Source organism: Athene cunicularia (genome assembly GCF_003259725.1).
Source record: "Athene cunicularia isolate RWA chromosome 1 unlocalized genomic scaffold, athCun1 chr1_part1, whole genome shotgun sequence".
In the NCBI taxonomy this organism is placed as follows: domain Eukaryota; kingdom Metazoa; phylum Chordata; class Aves; order Strigiformes; family Strigidae; genus Athene; species Athene cunicularia.
The window spans coordinates 62,460,301-62,478,824 of record NW_020799091.1 but is presented as its reverse complement, the minus strand read 5'-3'; the positions used below and the strand labels follow the sequence as shown (position 1 = coordinate 62,478,824).

Here is an 18,524-nt window from a genome sequence, read left to right as displayed (position 1 = left end):
GAGTGGAGTATTCTTAGTGGAGGTGGAATAACAACAGTAGTTACTAATATCAGTTTGGAAGTTGAGTAAGAATGTGCAAGGTTGTACTTTTTATGAATAAAGTTAAATCCTTCATTAAAGCAATGGTATTTTATGACCTTCCTGGAACTTAAAGGAAGTTCACAGGATATGGGTCAACCTTGATAGGGGAGTTTATTCATTAGTGGCAAGCCTTTGTGATTTATAGCATTGGTGTCTCAGCTTTTTTTTAGTCCAGAAGAGCTGGATAAAGAACATGAAAGTGTTACAAGACCTTAATATGAGGATAGCTCAGATTTCTGACAGGAACTTCTGGATTTATTGTTGGGAGTGATCTGCCTTTGCATATGATACTGTGTTAATGTTCATTGTGCATTTTCCCTTCAAATGATACTTTTTTTTTTTTTAAGCTGTAAAATAAGCTATTTCTGACACCAGAAACCTGGGTGCGGTTAAGTCAGGTGGGGAAACCAGAATGTTACGAAGTGGAACTTGGCCGGAGCACAGATTAGATACAGTGGAAGAAACAATGGTACAGTATATTCTGAAATACAATAATCTCGTTAGCTCTGATGGTTAGTCTAAACATCGATGGTGGTGATGATCTGTATGGGTGTTATGCTTGATCTGTTGATGCTTTTTGAGTGGATATGTGATGAGAGAATTGTTATTTGCAACACATTTGCTCTAGCTTCTGCTGTGTTGATTTGAATTTCACTTGCTATTCTAGTTTGTGTTTTTCCAGTGAAGTTTGATCATAGTTCAACTAGTACCTTTGAACCTGGACAAAAAGCAGTAGGTAGTTGTGGCATGTCCCAGAACATGTTTGAGTTGGTCAGCAAAGTTTTCTAATGTGTGGCATGAGCTACAGGTTACAAGATGTATCTTACTGCAAGAAAACTTAACAAACCCTGGAAGAGCTTTGGCAGCTATAACTTAGGGAGAATGTTACTCTTCTGCTTCAGCTTCTGTTTCCTTCCTGTTTTGATGTGGCCCATACATGGTAGATAAATTTTCTTTTATATGGAGGAAAATCTAAGTTGAAAAAAACTCTTTCATGAAGCTCATTTAAAGTGGTGTTATGCACTTCCATGGTTTCTTAATCCAGAAGATGATCTGTCTGCTTGAGTAAGACCATCAAGTTATTTTTGTCACAAAAAATGAAAATTTTTGTAGTTTGATAGTCTCCCTCTCCATGCCTGTTATGGAACAATAATGCATTCATCTAAGACCTTTAGTCCTTTCATTCTTGTTTTTTTCCCCCTTTTAGCACAAAAATACTTTAAAATTAATTTACCTCTTTAGTTTTCTTCCCAAGCTCTTGCTCTCCATGCTTTTTGTATTGAACTTTTTTCCATGTTTGGCATACTTGATAGAAGCTTGCTTTCTTAATTTTTCTAATTCTAGGCTGTCTTTGGTTTTCAGTGTGCATGTTGAGGAGAAATAACATGAGTTTATTTGCTGCTAGAGGCATCTTGACAGAGTCTGTGTTGTGAGGTTTATCTTTTCAAGTCAGAGTTTGCACTGAACCTTTCCTTAATAGTCTTCCATAATGCTTTACTCATTGTAAGCAGCTTAGTCAGCAACTCCTGGTCTGTTTCTAGAAACATGATAGCAGCAGCAATGAAAGTTGTCATTTTCATAAAGTTGGCTGGCTGAGTAACTCTTCCACTGTCTTTGGTCTTAAAGTGGCTGCAGTACTAAAAAGATTCTTATTTGGAATTAATTTTTGCTAGTGATCTAGGAAATATTTATGTTCACTTTAATAGGGAAGATTTTTTTCTGTTTTGCTGTATTTCAATCAGACTGTTTTAAGAGTTACCATAGCCTTTCATACTCTCCTTTCGTGAATTAAGGAATCACTTCTTACATAATTGGATATGAACTTAAGCATATTGATAATTGCTCATACGAGTCAAAGTCAGATAGGCCTGTATTGTTCAGCCAAAGGTTTACTTGGAAATGTGAATCATTTTATGAGAGATACTGAAAATCTAAGTCCGCTATTTGAAGTCTTTCTTAAAGCATATAAATTGGTATACAGATGCAGCAATAAATCACTGCCTGATGGTGATGCTTGTAGTAATTCTAATGTTGCCTACCATGGTTAATGAATTCTTTGTTCTGCTAGCATTTGCTCAGTCGTGAGTTGAAGTATTGAGGAACTGATTATAGCTGCATACTTCATAGCAAACCTTGATTTTTACGAAAAAAAAAAAGCAGATTCACAAACAAGAGCTTCTTTTCCAGTATATTCACCTTGTTATGACTTTGGAGGATGTTCTGAGAAACTATCATTGTTTTTAAGTCTAAAATAATTGCAGCTGCCACATGTTTTGTTGTGAAATAAAAACTTGGCACCAACTTGTGCTTTTGTAAATGCCCAGTATGTAATTCTAGCATGAATTTTTATAGCTGTCCCCAGCAGTGACACACGTCTGTTTAGTTAAGAATATTTTTCTCTTGGTATCTGAAAAAAAACGTTTGAAACTATTTCACAACTTTTGTATTTGGACACCAAAGGGTTAAAACACTTACAGTTTAGTATTTTAAAACCAATTTGCTTTAGAAATTTTAGACTAGTATACTGATGTTTATATAGGAAACGTTTTTTTCTCACTGTGGGCGTTTTAGTGTTCTGATCTTTTTTTCTCTCTCTTATGTTTTGTTTTAATCCTTGTATCTGCTAATTTTTGTATAGGAATAGTTACTAATTCTTTTGAGATACAGCCTACTAAATTTAAAGTAATTGAAGCCATGAGTTGACCGGTAATTTTAATCCATTCTGTATAAATTTCAGTGAAGAACTGACAAATTGGTTTCAGGATGAAAGTAACAATGCTTTAAAGGCATAAAAGGCTTAGTATCTTGTTGTTAAGGTGGTCACATGATAATGGCTTACATATTGAATAATGTGCTACAGCACTTTATGTATGTTAATGTAACTTTTAATCTTATTGTTGCCTGCAAATATGTGATCCCTTATGATATAAGTTTCCTGTTTATGCACCATTGCCCGTTTAAATCAAACAGAAGATTCTGAAACTGTAAAAACTACACATGTCAATGTTTTACAGCTACGTAATTCGAATTGACTTGATTTTTTCAAGTAATCCTAGAAAGGGGGAGCATTCCATATAGAAACTGCTGAAACTGCCACAGGTGCTTCTCCGAAAACCTTACAGTTGTGGCATTGAATGTTCAGTATCGCTTCCTTTCTGCACACAAGGCATACTGTTGAGGTATTTGTTGCGGTGATTGGTTTTAATGCTAATCTAGGAATTCAGATATAGAATCTATAGATTTGCATGCTTTGCTTACCCTAATTTACAGTTATCTACATTTTTATTTGTAAACTAACAATAGATAAGTTGAGATCAGTATTTTTTAACAGATATTACATTGATATACGAAAACTGTGGTTTATTTTCTTAGATTGTCGCATGGCATTAACAAAAACACAGTAAGCTGTAGGTGATGTAATCACTATTTAAAATTAAAGATTTAGGGAAATTTTTTTACATATATGAATGTTTTTTCAAAAAGATTTAATGTTGACTTTTTATAGCGGACATTTGTTTTGTTTTTCAAGGTATGTGACATTATAAGTGGAAGGTAGTATACTTCAAACGTATTTCTATGTTAAAGACACATAGAAATTTACTTGCTTTTTTCCTCCAATAAGTATAAAAAGTATGAACAATTGAAATAACTGAGAATAAGGTTCTAAGTACATACAGTATAATTTATAATTCAATGTGAGCAGCACAAGTCTTTATCTTTTCTTTCTACAGATCCTTCTAAGAGTAAATTTTGTAAGTTATCTTGAAGTAAATCTTTCTTCCACCAAGATAATTATATTTAAACAATTCTAAGATTCGTTTTATTTGTTTTGGTTGTTTCTACTTTCTATAGCTTAATTACAGTGGAATAGTCTTGCATATTTTTTGAGAGCTTGCCTCAAATTCCTTCCTTTAGTGAATTTCTCAAAACAAATTCTGATTAGACTGAAATAATAAAAACATCCTACTAAACTAAAGCTAAACTGAAAGTTAACTTCATGTTTCTGTACACTGATCCTGTTTGGTCAGATAACATATTTACCTCTCAATTTACTTACACTCACAGCCAGCATTTTAAAAAGCATTTCAGAAGAAGGAAATCTAAACATGCTTCACCAGTGTCCTCTTTATAGCTGCTTTAATTTGATACCAGGACTCTCAGATGAACTGGGCCTTTAAAATGGGAGTTACGATGTCAACCGAAGGGAGAAAAACAGATTTAAACCAAAAAAGTCCTCTCCATGTCAAGATTAGTCAGTTTTGAAGACTGCGTGTGGACATCACTTGATGGAAGAAGAAAAATGTGTTATGGGAGTGTTGTTTTAAGCACTGTAGAAGGTGTGTGAATAAATGTATATACTAAAGTCAGAGCTTTAACTAATGGTGCACGTTTTGAGTTTATTTATAAAAACACCTGTCACTACAGAACATTTCAAGTGTTAAATACAATCTGTCAAGGAACTTCAGGATCCCCTACTTCTAGTCATCCATATCCAGACTTTCTTCATCTTTTCTCATGGATGTTTTTCTATTTAGAATAACTTTATAATATAAAAATGTATCTTTCCCATTATATTTGTCTGCTTTTCCTTAGGAATTAGGATCTTATACTTCTGTACTTTGAGGAAAACAGTATGTCTCTTATCATTCCCAGGTCCTGAATTTTAGCCTACAAGAAGGTTGAGGGTAAATAATATCATGCTTTGTGATTCTAATTTTTCTAATAATAAGAATTAGATGGAAATAATTAATATAAAGCAAAAAAAATACTGCCAAGTGAAAAAAATTTTAACAGCACTCATTAATTTTTTACACACTTGAATTGCTTTGGAAATGATGCAAGGTATGTTTTCTAAGTGTAGAATGAATTGACTTTCTGACCACTTACCAAAACTGTATTCAGTCCTGGGTAAAGTTAAGTAAGGAATTTTTCTCCTGTTTGTCAGTTCAAGCCTTCATGTATGTTCTTGTCTGGAGTAGGTGCCAAAAAGGGAATTATGTTTTCAGTGTCCTTTCTTCAGTTTTTCCACCTGTTCCTGTAGCTGGACTGACCTTCAAAGATGTCTTTGGTTTTTTACTACTTTTTTTTTACTGGAGAGAGAATTAAGTTTTTGGAGCTCAGCTGTCTGTTTTGACAGTAACTAGGCCAACCTTTATAAAATACTGCACCAAGTCAATGAATACTATTTAATAAAAGGCTGACTAATCATAAAAAAACATGTAACTTTTCAAGGCTTAGCCTGATTTCTTTAATAAGACTTTCGTCCATCCTCTCACACCTTCCTTACTTGTAGCTTCTTCCATCATAGGTCATCTTTGAAAAATACCAGTCTATGTAGCTTATTTGCCTACTTTTGTTGCAGCTAAGTAGCCTAGCTTAGAGGAAAACCCTGAAAAGAAACATAAGCTTGTCCTTAAGTTTGCCATCTTTGCTGGGGAAAGAAAAAAAAAAAAAAAAACCACCCTAAAAAAGCCCCAAAACAAACAAAAAACCCACAAAAACACCTCAACAAAACAAAAAACACCCAAAAAGCCTGCAGGAAATTTCCTTGTTTCTAAATTCTGAGTAATGCAGTTATGGAAATAAAGCTGTCATATTTGCTGTGTGATTGGCAGTAACGAAAGGGCAGCTTGACTGAAGATTTAATATCAAACAGTGTGTTCGGAGCTTTGCGGTTTCCTCTGTTCAAGGTGTTCAGGTTAAAAGATAAAACCTAGTACTGAAGGGATTTTTAAGTTACAAAATACAGAGGATCAGTGGAAAAGAAGATTTTTTTCAAGAGGTGAAATTTTGAGGTATTTACATCCATGTTGTCCAACGGTTTACATATTTTTAATTTTCACTGATATTTTTTCTTCACGGGCTGGGTCTTGAAGTTGTTTTCAGTTAGAATATCCTTTACTTAGTCAAATCCTTTTTCTTCTGTAGGCAGCTGTGAGAAATGAAGTACCTTTCAAGGGACATGTCTAATAACTGAAGTAGATAAAAATTTGCTTAACTATAGTGATTACCTCTTTGAGTTTCCTGCTTGTTGATTTATTTATTTTTAACCATGCAGTTAATGGCATATTATAGTCTACTTAATAGGCAAATGAATCTTCAGTTACTACTACTCCTCTTCACTCGATAGTCAGTTCAGTTGTAATCCTCACAGTGATGGTAGTATTTCTACATGTTGTAGAAATAACAAAACTGTTCTAATCTGGTAAAACTGTGATACCTGTTAAGATAATTTTCTTTCCTACTTTTGTGCATGTGGCAAATTGAGTCAGCCATTTTTTCTTGGATTACTTGCATTTTGTTAGGATGAACTAGTATAGCACAGCTAGTTTTTGCTGCCTTTTGTGTTATCACTGACAGATTCTTCTTCCTAGAGAAAGCTAGAAAAATCAGCTAAAGAAGTCTTTTTTTTATCTTTCTAGCCTGTTTTTGAGAAAGTGCGACTTAAGAGGTTCTGCCAGTTTTGTCAACTTCTCTTTTTCTCATTCCCATTAATATCAGAATGCAAGATAGTTCAACTGAAATTTGATGGGATTTGAAAGTCCCAGAATAATCAACCTTCAGTTATATTAATGGAAATTGACAACTGTATATAAAAAAGATACTCAAATTAGTGTTTCCACTGAGAGAGAGCAGAGAGAATTTAAGTTGTGTTCTCTTTCATAGCTGTTGGTTAACCAGTTTCTAGAGTCATCTAGATCCTGTAATCTCCTTTGACTTTTTTTTCCTCTCTTTTTTTTTTTTTCATTATTAACTTCTGAACACAGGAAATTCTTGAAATTGATAGGCTAAATTCAGACGCACATATTTGAGAGATGTTTCTAAACTCTTGGAAGACTATTATATCCAGTGTGCTTCAGTACCTTGAAAACCTATGCAGTGTTTCCAAAATACTCCTGTACATCTTTGCCTGTTAAAAGTAAGCTGTTCAGGAGTAGGTGGGGACAGATCTAAAAATAACGAAGGTCATTACATTTTAAAATCTGACAAAACAGTAACTTAAAGTTCATTTGTTTTGGGGAAACCTAACTTTTCTTTCTCAGAGTTTGGTCATGTAAACTTACAGACTTGCGTCTTGGTCTGTACATCTCCAGATGCCTCTGGCAGTTTATATCGACATTCTTTTGGGAAGTGGTGACTTAAATGTAGTCTGTCTTACAGTCCATTCTTCAAAGCAGTTACTGTTCCATAACATTTGCTAAGTAATATAATTACTTGGCTTTTGAAGCTTTAAAGAATTAGGTGGTCAGTCAACATTGGTAATTTTTATCTTTGCATAACTTTAATTTACTCTTGTTTAGATTTTCTTTACTGTCATTTTGGAGCTTGCAAAATTAAAATTAATTTCAGAGAACTGAACTATTCTTTCTGACCAAAACGGATATGTGGAAATTTCTGTTTCCTAAGTTGTAGTTGCTTTGTGTTACATCTGTATACTACACAAGTAAATTAGAACTATTAAAAGAACATTGAATGCTGGTTAGCAGGGGCGTCAACGGGCCATCTAGTTTAGCATGGGAAAGAATTGACTGTACTTTGCAGAATTTCTGAAATCAAAGTCTGCTCTTAAAACAAGGGGGAAAAGAGAACCCTCTGGAGATTCAGCAACCTTTATACCCTGAATCTTTCTCCTAATGCCTAACTTCAAACATTCTTTGTTCACGTTAATCCCATTCATATACTGCCTGCCCTGGATGCACAGAATGGATTATTCTCTTTGCAGCTATCTTTTAGGTATTCAAAATTAATACCTCTACCCTGAGGTTTCATTTCTTTTGAATAACTAGGCTTGTTGGTCTTCTAAAGTTTTACTTTCTAGACCACTGTTGGCTGCTGTTCTCTGGATTTTCACAAGTAGTCCGAGTAAATGGTGTTTTAGAATATGGTAACACGGAATGAAATTACCCTGATCTAGCCTAATGGTTTCTCTGGTTTTGTAGTATTTTGACTTAATCTTTCAAATTTTATGTAATCCAGCAATCTCCATTTATGGAATTAGTCTTGCTGTTTCTAAGTCAGTTTCTAAAGACTTTTTAGTCTAATTTTTACAGCAAATAAATTGTTTTAGTGATGTAGGAAGCAAATCTGGGCTTTGTTCTTTATTTTCTTTGCGTGATCCTGGAGTGAGTTGTTTTCTACTTTGAGTTTCAACAGGGGCGGGTCAGTTGATCTTATGAATTCTTATTCTGTTGGCTGGTCTGTTTCTGGATTTTTAAGTAATGGACTTGTCTAAACTACTGAAGCCAAGAAACAAAAATTCAATTTTTGCATTAGTTAGATCTGTCTGAAAAGGCAGAAAAAACTTAAGATTTATTGGCATCTTTTGCTTCACAATCTACTTCTGCCATTTTCGGCCCTCTTGTCTCCACTTTTATGCACTTTCTTACAAAGTTAGGCTATATTTCTAAGCATGGACATGCTGTATGTTTGTGTAAATGCATGTGCTAAGCACTCTTTCAAATTACATCTGTACATATCCTACTTGATTTCATGTATAAGCTCATTGATGCATCAGAATATTCAAAGTCCAGTGCCATTCTCATGCATGGAAAAGTCTTGATTCAAATAACAAAGCAACTCCCAGCACTTATGATGTCACACACTTTGAAATGAGAAACAAACCAGAAAAAAAAAAGTATAAGCAAAGCATAACTAAGTATATCATCTTTATCTTTTCCTATATATGTATATATTTTATTGTTAGGAAGAATAGTGATGTTGTTGTTACCTTAGAAACCAGAATGCCATGGACAATTGCCAAGTCATGTTAAGTTTTGTTTTGAGTATTTGATCTTTTGCTCAAGTTAAAGCAATAGAATGCAGAATAAACTGCAGAAGATGGTAAAATTCAAGGCTTAAATTAGTCTGAAGTTTATGTAAAGATCAGATACTTCAGACTATTTTAGAATAAAGCATTTTGAGAAGTTTAAATAGGAAGATGTTTTTTTAAGGCACATAGTATATTGATTTTATTTAAAAGTGTATTGTCTCCCAAATTTTGCTTAGAAGCCAGATATATGTGCAAAAAGTTAAGTTAGTTATAAAACTGATTGATAACTAATTTCTTAATGGAAATTTGCTAAGTGTATGTTTTCTCTCATCACCAACAGATAGATAGTAAGGGCAGCAGCAGCAGCAAGCTAGCTTGATGAATGAGGGTAATTCAGTTTCTTTGTATTGTACAGCTTGAGAAATGCCAGTGGCCTGACAGCAGCAGACCTTGCACATACCCAGGGCTTCCAAGAATGTGCCCAGTTTCTCTTGAACCTCCAGAACTGTCACCTGAATCGTTTCTATAGCAATGGCACCTTAAATGGGGTTCATCAGAATGCAGGTCCCAATCCATTCAGTGGTGGGACAAGTCGAAAGAGATCCTTTGAAGATATGGAGTCTGCTGGAGTAAAGAAGGCTAGAACGGAAGGTGAGACCCCAGAGGTAAAAGGGATGGGGTGATACTGTTGCTGAGAAAGGAAAATAAACATTTTTAAAGCCTTTTAGAGTGGATGTTGACTATTATTGACAAACTCACGTACACATTTAAATTACATATCAATACAAGAAGCAGATGAATACAGTTATTCCATGCCAGAAGATCCCAGTTCTCCCTGTCGTCATCTTGGTGTGTTCAGAAATTTCTATTTCCAGAGAGTGCTAAACTTACATGATGCCAAGAATAATATGTGGAGGAGTAGGACCTGAAATTAGCTTCTACTCCATTCTCAATTTCTTTTCCTTCAGGAGAGCCAAATAATGCTGCGTTAATTCACAAAGATGCTTAGATGTTCAGATGGTAATTTTCAACTTCGGGATTAATTCACAATTCAAAAACTGTTTGCTAGATAGGATGGTTGAAAGAAATGTAATGCAAACAAGGTTTCTCAAATCAAGAGGGATTATGTTAAATTTCCAGGATCATGTTCCAAGGAGAACTGATAGCTTACAGGAATATGTAAGTCTAGAATGAACCTTAAGAATGCCTATTCAGCTTCGTGCATTGAGGCTACTGCTTCTTCGTCTGCCAGCAGTGATGTGATAGTACAACCTGGAAGATATTTTTTGGTGACTCTATGAAGAAACCTTGAATAACACAATAGAGCATGTCTTCTTCCTATCTGCTGGTCATCCCATTTAAATTGTTATTAAAAAGAATGCAGCATTCTGCACTCAAACCTCATTTCTTTTTCTGGTGTCTCGTATCAGGCAAAGGACTCTGTAGGTCTTCATTGAAGACTTTCTTCAGTTAAAGTTAATATTCTAACGGATATGTCTTTCAGTGAGCCAAATAAAATGGGGTCAAGCAGTGTTTAATTCCAGATAAGAGACCAAACCGTGAGGCCAAAACAGTTTCTAAATATGACATGGACAACATAAATTACATTAATATGGACACTCTAGTATTTCCTTTAGTACTTGGTATCCAGCCACCATTTCAACTATACCAGGATCAGAGGCCTTAAGAGTTTACTCCATAGCCAGTCATAAATAGGATATGTTACTTCAGGTAGTGGGTCTAAACTATAAATAATTTCATGATGGAGGAGAGTGCCTATACAATTAAATATAAGACTGCTTTTCAGGAATAACATCCTGAAGTAGCTACAGAGAATGAGAGGACTTGGGCAGTATGCAGATGCCCATAGAAGCTGCAGAAAGATGTCTTCAGTGCATTCATGTTCTGTTACGAGAAGGCACTGCTTGAAGTGAAAGATAAGTCTTTCGTGAGTTATTCCTTCTGAACGTTCTTAACCAGCAATCTCTTAGTTTCAGGAAATGGTTCAATCAGGTCAGTAGGTTGCATTTCCTCATAATCTGTGGGAGTGGCACTGGGCTAGCTATTTTTATTCTATATGTTGTCACGAAATAGCAGTATCTGCATTACATTTTAGCATAAACAGTTGGTCTAGTGGGTAAGTTAGATCTAAGCAGTTAAGAGATGTTGAAGAAGCAGAGTAGGTAATTTTGAAATTTTTACCAGTATGATTTAAGACTTTTGCAAACAAAGCCAAAAGCTTTGCTACATTTGCTTGGTGGTTTTTAGAGTAATTAAGAGATACATCCCAGCTGCATAAGTTGAAGTTTCTGATCTGACATGTCTGCCCTCTAAGACATCAGCATCAGTAATATCTATCATATCTGTAAAAAGTCTGTTGGAGTGAGAATGAATCACTGTTCTTGAGGCACTTTGTAAGCAACATAACTGAGTAATGAGAAGTCTCCAGTACATCCTTTGTGCTTAGCTAGCCTTTTTATAAAACAAGCACAACTTTGTGGTAATTTTGCCCTTACCAAAACCACACTGGTCTGTTGTCCTTTAAAGACTGCTTGTACAGGAGATTCTAGATGTCAGGGACTGCCAGCAACCTGTATTTGCAGGGATGAGTTAGGTTTTGATGGCCATACCTCAAATTAGAGCAATCACTGCTTTTAAAAAAACCTGCTTCTTGTGATCAGGCACAGTATATGCCCCTTATAAGAACCTGTAAGCAGTAGAAGTGAAAGAAGAGAAATACTTAAGCTATGCTTCGCCCTTTGTCCTGGAATAATTAAACAGGACAGTAGGTGGGGGTTACAGTTAATTTTGTTTATATGCACATATGTGTATCTGGTTTGGGGTGCATAGTATTAAACCTTCAGCCTCAAAATTAAGGAAAACTGATATATCATACACTGTGATACAAACTAATTGCCCTCAAATGCAATGCAAAAATGTGTTCCAAAGGCTTAACCTGAACTTAACAAAAGTAAATCAGCAGCCACTTTCAGAATATAAACCAAATAGTTTTTGACTTAGCAACATGAGCTGAACTTTATGTCCATTTTTCGAAATCCATTCCAGAAATTTCACCCTGCTTCCCAGGTTGGTTGGTAGAGGGTGGTGCACAGGGTCAAATATAATGATGATGATGCACACCACGTCAACTGGACACATGGGTTGGTTTGCAGCAGCCAGAATACTAGCCCTTCTGGTTCATGGTCCTTGGCAGCTTGGCTTTTGCACGGTGCCGTACAGGCTACACATGGTATTGCCTTGCTGTATACAACTGGTGGGTGATTATATCAGTATCACAAGCCTCAGGACAGCTGCTCTTAGATGTTCATTGTGAGGTGGGAATGGAGGGTGTTGCCAGGTGTACGCTCGAATTGGCCAGCATGAAAGTGCACTTCCATATTCCTCTAGGTAACTGGAAAAAATGCCTTTCCCTTCCTGGTTTAGGATAGTTTGAAACCTGCTGATCCAAGGACCCTGGTCTCCTTTAAGCCCTCTATGATCTCTTTTGGCCCTGAAACACTTTAGCTATTGCTTAAAGTTCTTTAAAAAACAAGTAGTTTACAAAAATTTTGGTTGTGCCCAAGGTAACGAGAGCTGACTTGCAGTCTACTAAAGTGGCCTTTTATATTATTAAAAGCGTGAGCAATGTATATGAGGAAGGTGTGTTAGTGAGAACAGTGCAGGGTTTGCTGGGATAGTATTGGAGCAGCACACACTGGAGCAGGAGGTGGTAGGTATAAGAGGTAGTGAAGTCAAGCCCATCTTGCTTACTAAAGCATTTCCCACAGCAGTCTAACCACTTGCCATCTTTTCTCAGAAGACAGATCTATTTGTTCAGCTCTTAAACGGATCCCTCGAGCAGCGTGGTATGAATAGGGAGTGGGTTGCTGGAAACTGGCCCTTGGGAGTGAAAGAGGGAGCAGTCCAGACTGACAGTAGACAAATGTGAGGTAGAGACCGTCTTTTTATCTGTTGGGCACACTAGCTGTAAAGCCTAAATATGAGTAACTTAAATTGCTCTTTATTCAATCTGTTAGTACATCAGACTAATAGTAGTTTGATACGTAGGTGCAAAGTCTGATAGATACACTGGTAATTCTTCATTTTGAGGGATTAAAATGAATGTGCAAGTACTTAGCATTAGCTTATTCTGCATTTGGAATCTCAAACATGTCAGAAGCAGATGTGAAAAAATTACATTTCACTGTAAAAAGCTTTTGCTTTAATAATCAAAGTACTCCTGTTTGTTGGCTGAGTTTTCAAGCGTGCACCAGTAACTAAATGTGACTCTTTTTTTATCAGCTTACAGCTTTGATGGCTTAATACCAATGATGAATGGAGGAGTTGAGGACGATGCTGACAATATGCACGTTGATAGAGAGTTTGCTGTTGTATCAGGTGGGAGTGGACAGTTTCCTGTTAACTACAACAACATTCAAATGGTTGAAGACACCAAACAACAGGAGAGTACTTCTGTTGGACCAAAAGAAATTGAAATATACACTGTTTCTGCAATGCAAACTCCTTGTCGTTGCAAGAATCAATATGCATTTTATTTTTAATTTAAGTATAAAACTTAGTCCTTATTTTTGCACATTGTTGTCTAGAGTCTTGAAAGCTATTGTATTGCTGTAACACCCATTATATTGGGGGTTTAGTAGGTATCTAAAATTAGCTGTTTCATGCAATATATTGTAATGGTGAAAGAGAAGATTTATTAGTAGTTTATTATTATTTCAGATAAACAGAAATCCATAATGGCTGTTTCACTTTTAACCTGAGGCTTGTATTACGCTGTGCCTTGCTTTTAGTTGCTATAATTTCAGGTAAAGGAAATTCAGAAATAAATTATTAATTTCATTTCCATTAAATAGATTTAATTGCTAATAAGAAGACCTGATAGGGAAACATATTGTAGTGCTTATATAGCTTTGAAAATTAATATACGTTACAATTAAACTATATTCAAAATAGTTCAACAAATACTATAAAGAATAGTCTAGACACATACCATGTGTTCAGAAGTTGTTCAGACACAGTGGTATAAGTGCAGGATACTGCTATGGGGTTTTCTTTATGTAAATGAAAGGCTGGACATCTCAGAGCTTGAACTAGTATTTGGAGCTAACATACATTGGGAGACAGTTTTTTGTGTTTTGTGCTGATCTTCACAAAACACTCAAAAAGTTACTAGTATTCATGAATATTAATGCTCAAGTTTTTTAAGGGCTGCTTAATCAAGATGCTTTTGGTGACCCCAAGATGTGTATAGAGTTTCAATCTTGAGTCAGATTTTTCCATGCAGTTCATAGGTACAGGCATGGAATTACTATGATAGTGCATTATGACGTTCAGAAATTAATTTCTTACTTTCATTTCTTCTGTGATAAATATATTTATGCTTTGTACCACAGATCAGATTCACCAAAGGGAATGATAATTAATAGATAATTTAATATATTAGGAATAAATACATATATAATCAGTACTTTAAAAGTAGACTGATATTTTCCAGTGATAATTACCAAGTGTTCTTATTTAGGAAAAAATTATTGTCTTTCATAAATATACTCTATTACTATAGGTGCTAATTTTTAACAAATAAAAACATTCTATAATTATCACTAGAACTATTCATTACCTACTTTTTCATTTAACTAACAGTAGTGCCATTTATATTAAATTTGATTTGGCAAAGTCAGCCTATAAGGATTTATTTTTAAACAGTTAAAATTTTGCACTTTTCAGTTAATAAACACTATATGAAATTCCTTCTGTGCGTTTTCATCACTCAAGTATTAGCTTTGATGTCTTGATGGGTTTGGGTTTTTTTTTATTCGGGTTTCCATAAGAATTTGTGGGTAGTGAACTCAGCTGGTGTGATTATGTAGGGACTAAACAGGAAACTCCAGTTAGTACATCCAGTGAGTAACAAATGGAACTCGTTTCTTGGCATTATGTATTGCTGTATGTGAGGTATCAGTATCGTCAACCGTATTTCAAATAATATTCATGTGAAAGACTAATAGAGAACCAAAACTTCAGATACTTCCTTGTCAAACAGTGGTACTCATTATGCATCACTTCAACAGGAACCCCATGTTTTACAAATGTGGGATGTTACCAACAGACTTACTGACTTCGAATTGGTAATACACAGTAAATACAATCCTGTTTTGCACGTAGGTTTATGCATTCATGTATACGTAAACATATGTGCATGTATCCAAGGATAATAACAGAATGTAAAACTAAATGTCACCATATAGGTCTGTAGTTTCTGCGTTTGCCTTGCTCATCTTTACCAATATAGATGTACATTTTAGATGTCCTTTATTGATAGGCATTTTTAAAGTAGAATATATTACCCATTTTTTGTGCTAGTACTTTGAGTACCACTGCAAAAACATACATTTCAGACATACTGATGAAATCTGTTTATGGAAATAAAAACTATTGTACTAATTACTAAATTCAAAGGAGAAATTGCTTTAAAACAGTTGTCAGTGGGTTTTGCATGCACATTTTTAGGTTTTGTTTCCTACTAATTTTTTTAGTCTTCTGTGCACTCTGCTGTTGCTATTGTATGGCATTTTGCATGTGGATTGTACAGATGTTATTATAAACATATCATTAAATACAAACCTGCCTAGTATGTTATCTAGCAAGCTGATAAATTGAAATACTTTCTGAATAAAGGAACTTTGAAACATTTTCTATTAACATCCCAACATAACATTTCTTTATTTGACCTATTTCAGTGTATACTGTACTGTGAGAGGTCTTACTAAAAAGACAAAAAAAAAAAAAAAAAAAAAAAATTACAGCTGAAAAATAAAAAAACAACCTTCACCCTCTCACAGATACTCAGTTCTTTTATGTATGTAATCTTTTGTCCCAAGAGGGACTTGCAGTTAAGGTGGAAATATGCCTTTTATTCCACCTTTCAAAACACTGCCCAGAATGTTGTCTGCCACACTTATTTCCTACAGTTAAATGAAAAAAAATTCTGAGATGTACACATTGTCCTTGCAAAGATTAATATGGGCATATTTACACATTGAATGTAGATAGACAGTTGCCTTTTCAATATAAGAATCCAAGCTACAAGCTTACTAGTCAGCTCTCATTACTTTGAACTACCTATATTGTTATAAATAAAGAAGGGGTAGATTTATTTTCAAAGCTGTGTGTGGAAGCATTTTTTAAATAAGTGAAGTATAGTGGAGACATTTTGATGTATTTCGATTTACTCTTAATTGTTGGTGACAGGTGTATTTCTTAATGCAGATATGAATAGCAGTAGCTCCATATTGAATGCACTGACAAATGGATGTGCCATCAATGGACATTTGGATTTCACCGCCGCACAACAGCTCAGTGGGATGGATACCAGGCATGAGGAGTGTTTAACATTAACACCTAATGGAATAATTCCTGGAATAACTTCTCCCAGTAGGCATCGAATTCATACCAGTAACAGCGCCGAGGAACCTGAAAAAGCCATGAATAATTCCACTGATATGTGTGGATCTCTGCATCTGAACGGAAGCCCAAGTAGCTGTGTTTCTAACCGGCCCTCATGGGTGGAAGACCCAGGGGATACTTTGCACTATGGACACTATCATGGTTTTGGGGATACTGCTGAAAGCATCCCCGAACTTAGTAGTGTTGTTGAGCATTCCAACTCTGTCAAGGTTGAACAGAGATATGACAATACTGTCCTAGGCACAATGTATTTGTATCATGGTTCCTAGATGAATGATCTTTATATCAAACGCATATTGAAATTGCTACCAAATGAAACTGGGGGACAAAATCCTCACATAGCATTAAATTTGAAGATTGCGACTTATTGCTATTTTTACACTTTGTTTATATGAAAAGTAAACCTTTAATTTGACAGCCTTATACAATAGTTGTAGTTTGTTGCATGTATGGGGCTTATTTAGTGATAAAATAGGTGCTGTTATGATGGAATGTTTATTATTTTCTTTTTTTTATTATGGAATGTTCTGGTTTTGTATTTTTTTATTTCTAAGCTTGTGAACACTATCTTTCCCTTTTTAGAGCTGTTTTCCCTTTTATTAAAACAATGTTTAAATGAATTTTGTGAAGAAAATGTTAACGTATGTGCATCACTTAGAAGTAAAGATTTTTCTTTTCCATATCTTCTGCTGAAGCTATGGTAGCAATATCAATGCCAGCTATCACTATGCAAGGTTGAAAGTGGCAATCTTCTGGAGCTTCTCTGACTTTCTAGTTTGTACATTTCTTTGGTATAATTAGATGTTCATCTTTAAATTTTTTGAACAAGTTGTTTAAAAATGCAGAGACAAAATTGGAAGAAGTTACTGTTTCACTTTCTGTAGCATAGAAGTGCTTTTCATTGTTGCTGGGCTCTTTGCATTATAGAGTGGGAAAGTGGGCTGCCTTTGTTCAGTTGCAGTTGGGTGTGCCTCAGGTTAGCTCTGAATTTGTGGCGGTTTTCTTTGGCTTCTCTCCTTTATATGTACGCTTGATATTTTACCATAGCTCACAGACCAGAGGCATGTTGGCACTGTTCTGCTTTGTACGCGGTTTAAAATTGCTGTTACTTGTTATAGAATTTGCCAAGTCAAAATATTTGAGTTTGACTGTCTTGAATATACATTTATTGTCCTTTTTTTTAACATATGCTTTGAAAATGTAATGTTGTGTACTCTTTGGGCTATGCTCACAGAAAATACATTGTATTTAAAGCTTAATACACAAATCAAAATTCATATAAGTGCACTATATGAGCACTAATAATATAAGTTGCTGCTTTGTGTTGCGATAAGTGAAGAGTGGGGAGGAATATGGTAACTGGGATAAACCTGAATTGTGTTGATTTTTTGGTTCTTGTTTTGTTTAAAAAGGGACCTTTACAAATTGGATTTTAAAAAAATAAACATATTACATTGTATCTGAATATTTTGTTTAGACATTATTATTTTATTGGCAATTTGTGCAAGTCTTTAATAGTTTTTAAATCACATGTCTCCATAATCTTTCTCAGTACAACTACGAATTTCTTGGGTTTGTCTGTACGTGGAAGCAAATGGGAACAGCGCAATAAGTTGTTCTTGATTGAGTTACAGAAGCACGTACTGAAATATTATGTGTATGAAGGTTGTATCAGCCTTGAACTCCAAAAATGGGTTAAAGTACTGGCTGGCTGATTTTCATGAAAAACTATAGTGTCCTTTGAACATTTTTAAACAAAACGCGGTGAACTACACAGAAGTCAGTGTTTCAAATAGACTTTACACTCTGCATGTTCACTATCTACATATAAGATTGTCACAGTGTATTCAAACTGAGAGTAGCACTGATAGGAAAATTGACCCGTCCTTTTGCAAATAGTTGGCCAGACTGGCAAAAGTCTTCCGTGCCTTCTGGAGACAAACAAGACCACCAATGAAAGCTGAATCTCACCTGAGACAAGCTGTTCCTGGCACGCATGTAACCACTTGCTTGTGCTTGAACAGCTGCAGCCGGGCCCTGTTCTTAGATGATTTCATTTGCTGATGCATAGCCCAGAGGCACATGTGCTGTTGCCGTCATACTAACGTGAGATATTAACTTCAATTTGTTGTAGCATTTCGCTTGAGGATCTTTAGTATCTGCCGAGCTTGCTGCATACACTTTC

General features: G+C 35.2%; 1 protein-coding gene across 2 annotated transcripts in view; it reads left to right on the top strand.

Annotated features, from left to right (window-relative positions):
• ANKRD10 (ankyrin repeat domain 10) overlaps positions 1-17,804 on the top strand; it is a 31,556-nt gene extending 13,752 nt beyond the window's left edge. For both annotated transcript variants that reach the window (XM_026848844.1, XM_026848853.1), the window contains 3 exons: positions 9,267-9,502; positions 13,154-13,249; positions 16,124-17,804. In XM_026848844.1, coding sequence (XP_026704645.1) covers positions 9,267-9,502; positions 13,154-13,249; positions 16,124-16,608 — 817 coding nt within the window. In that variant the 3' untranslated portion in view covers positions 16,609-17,804. The remainder of the gene's footprint in view (positions 1-9,266; positions 9,503-13,153; positions 13,250-16,123) is intronic.
• Positions 17,805-18,524: the final 720 nt, after the last annotated feature.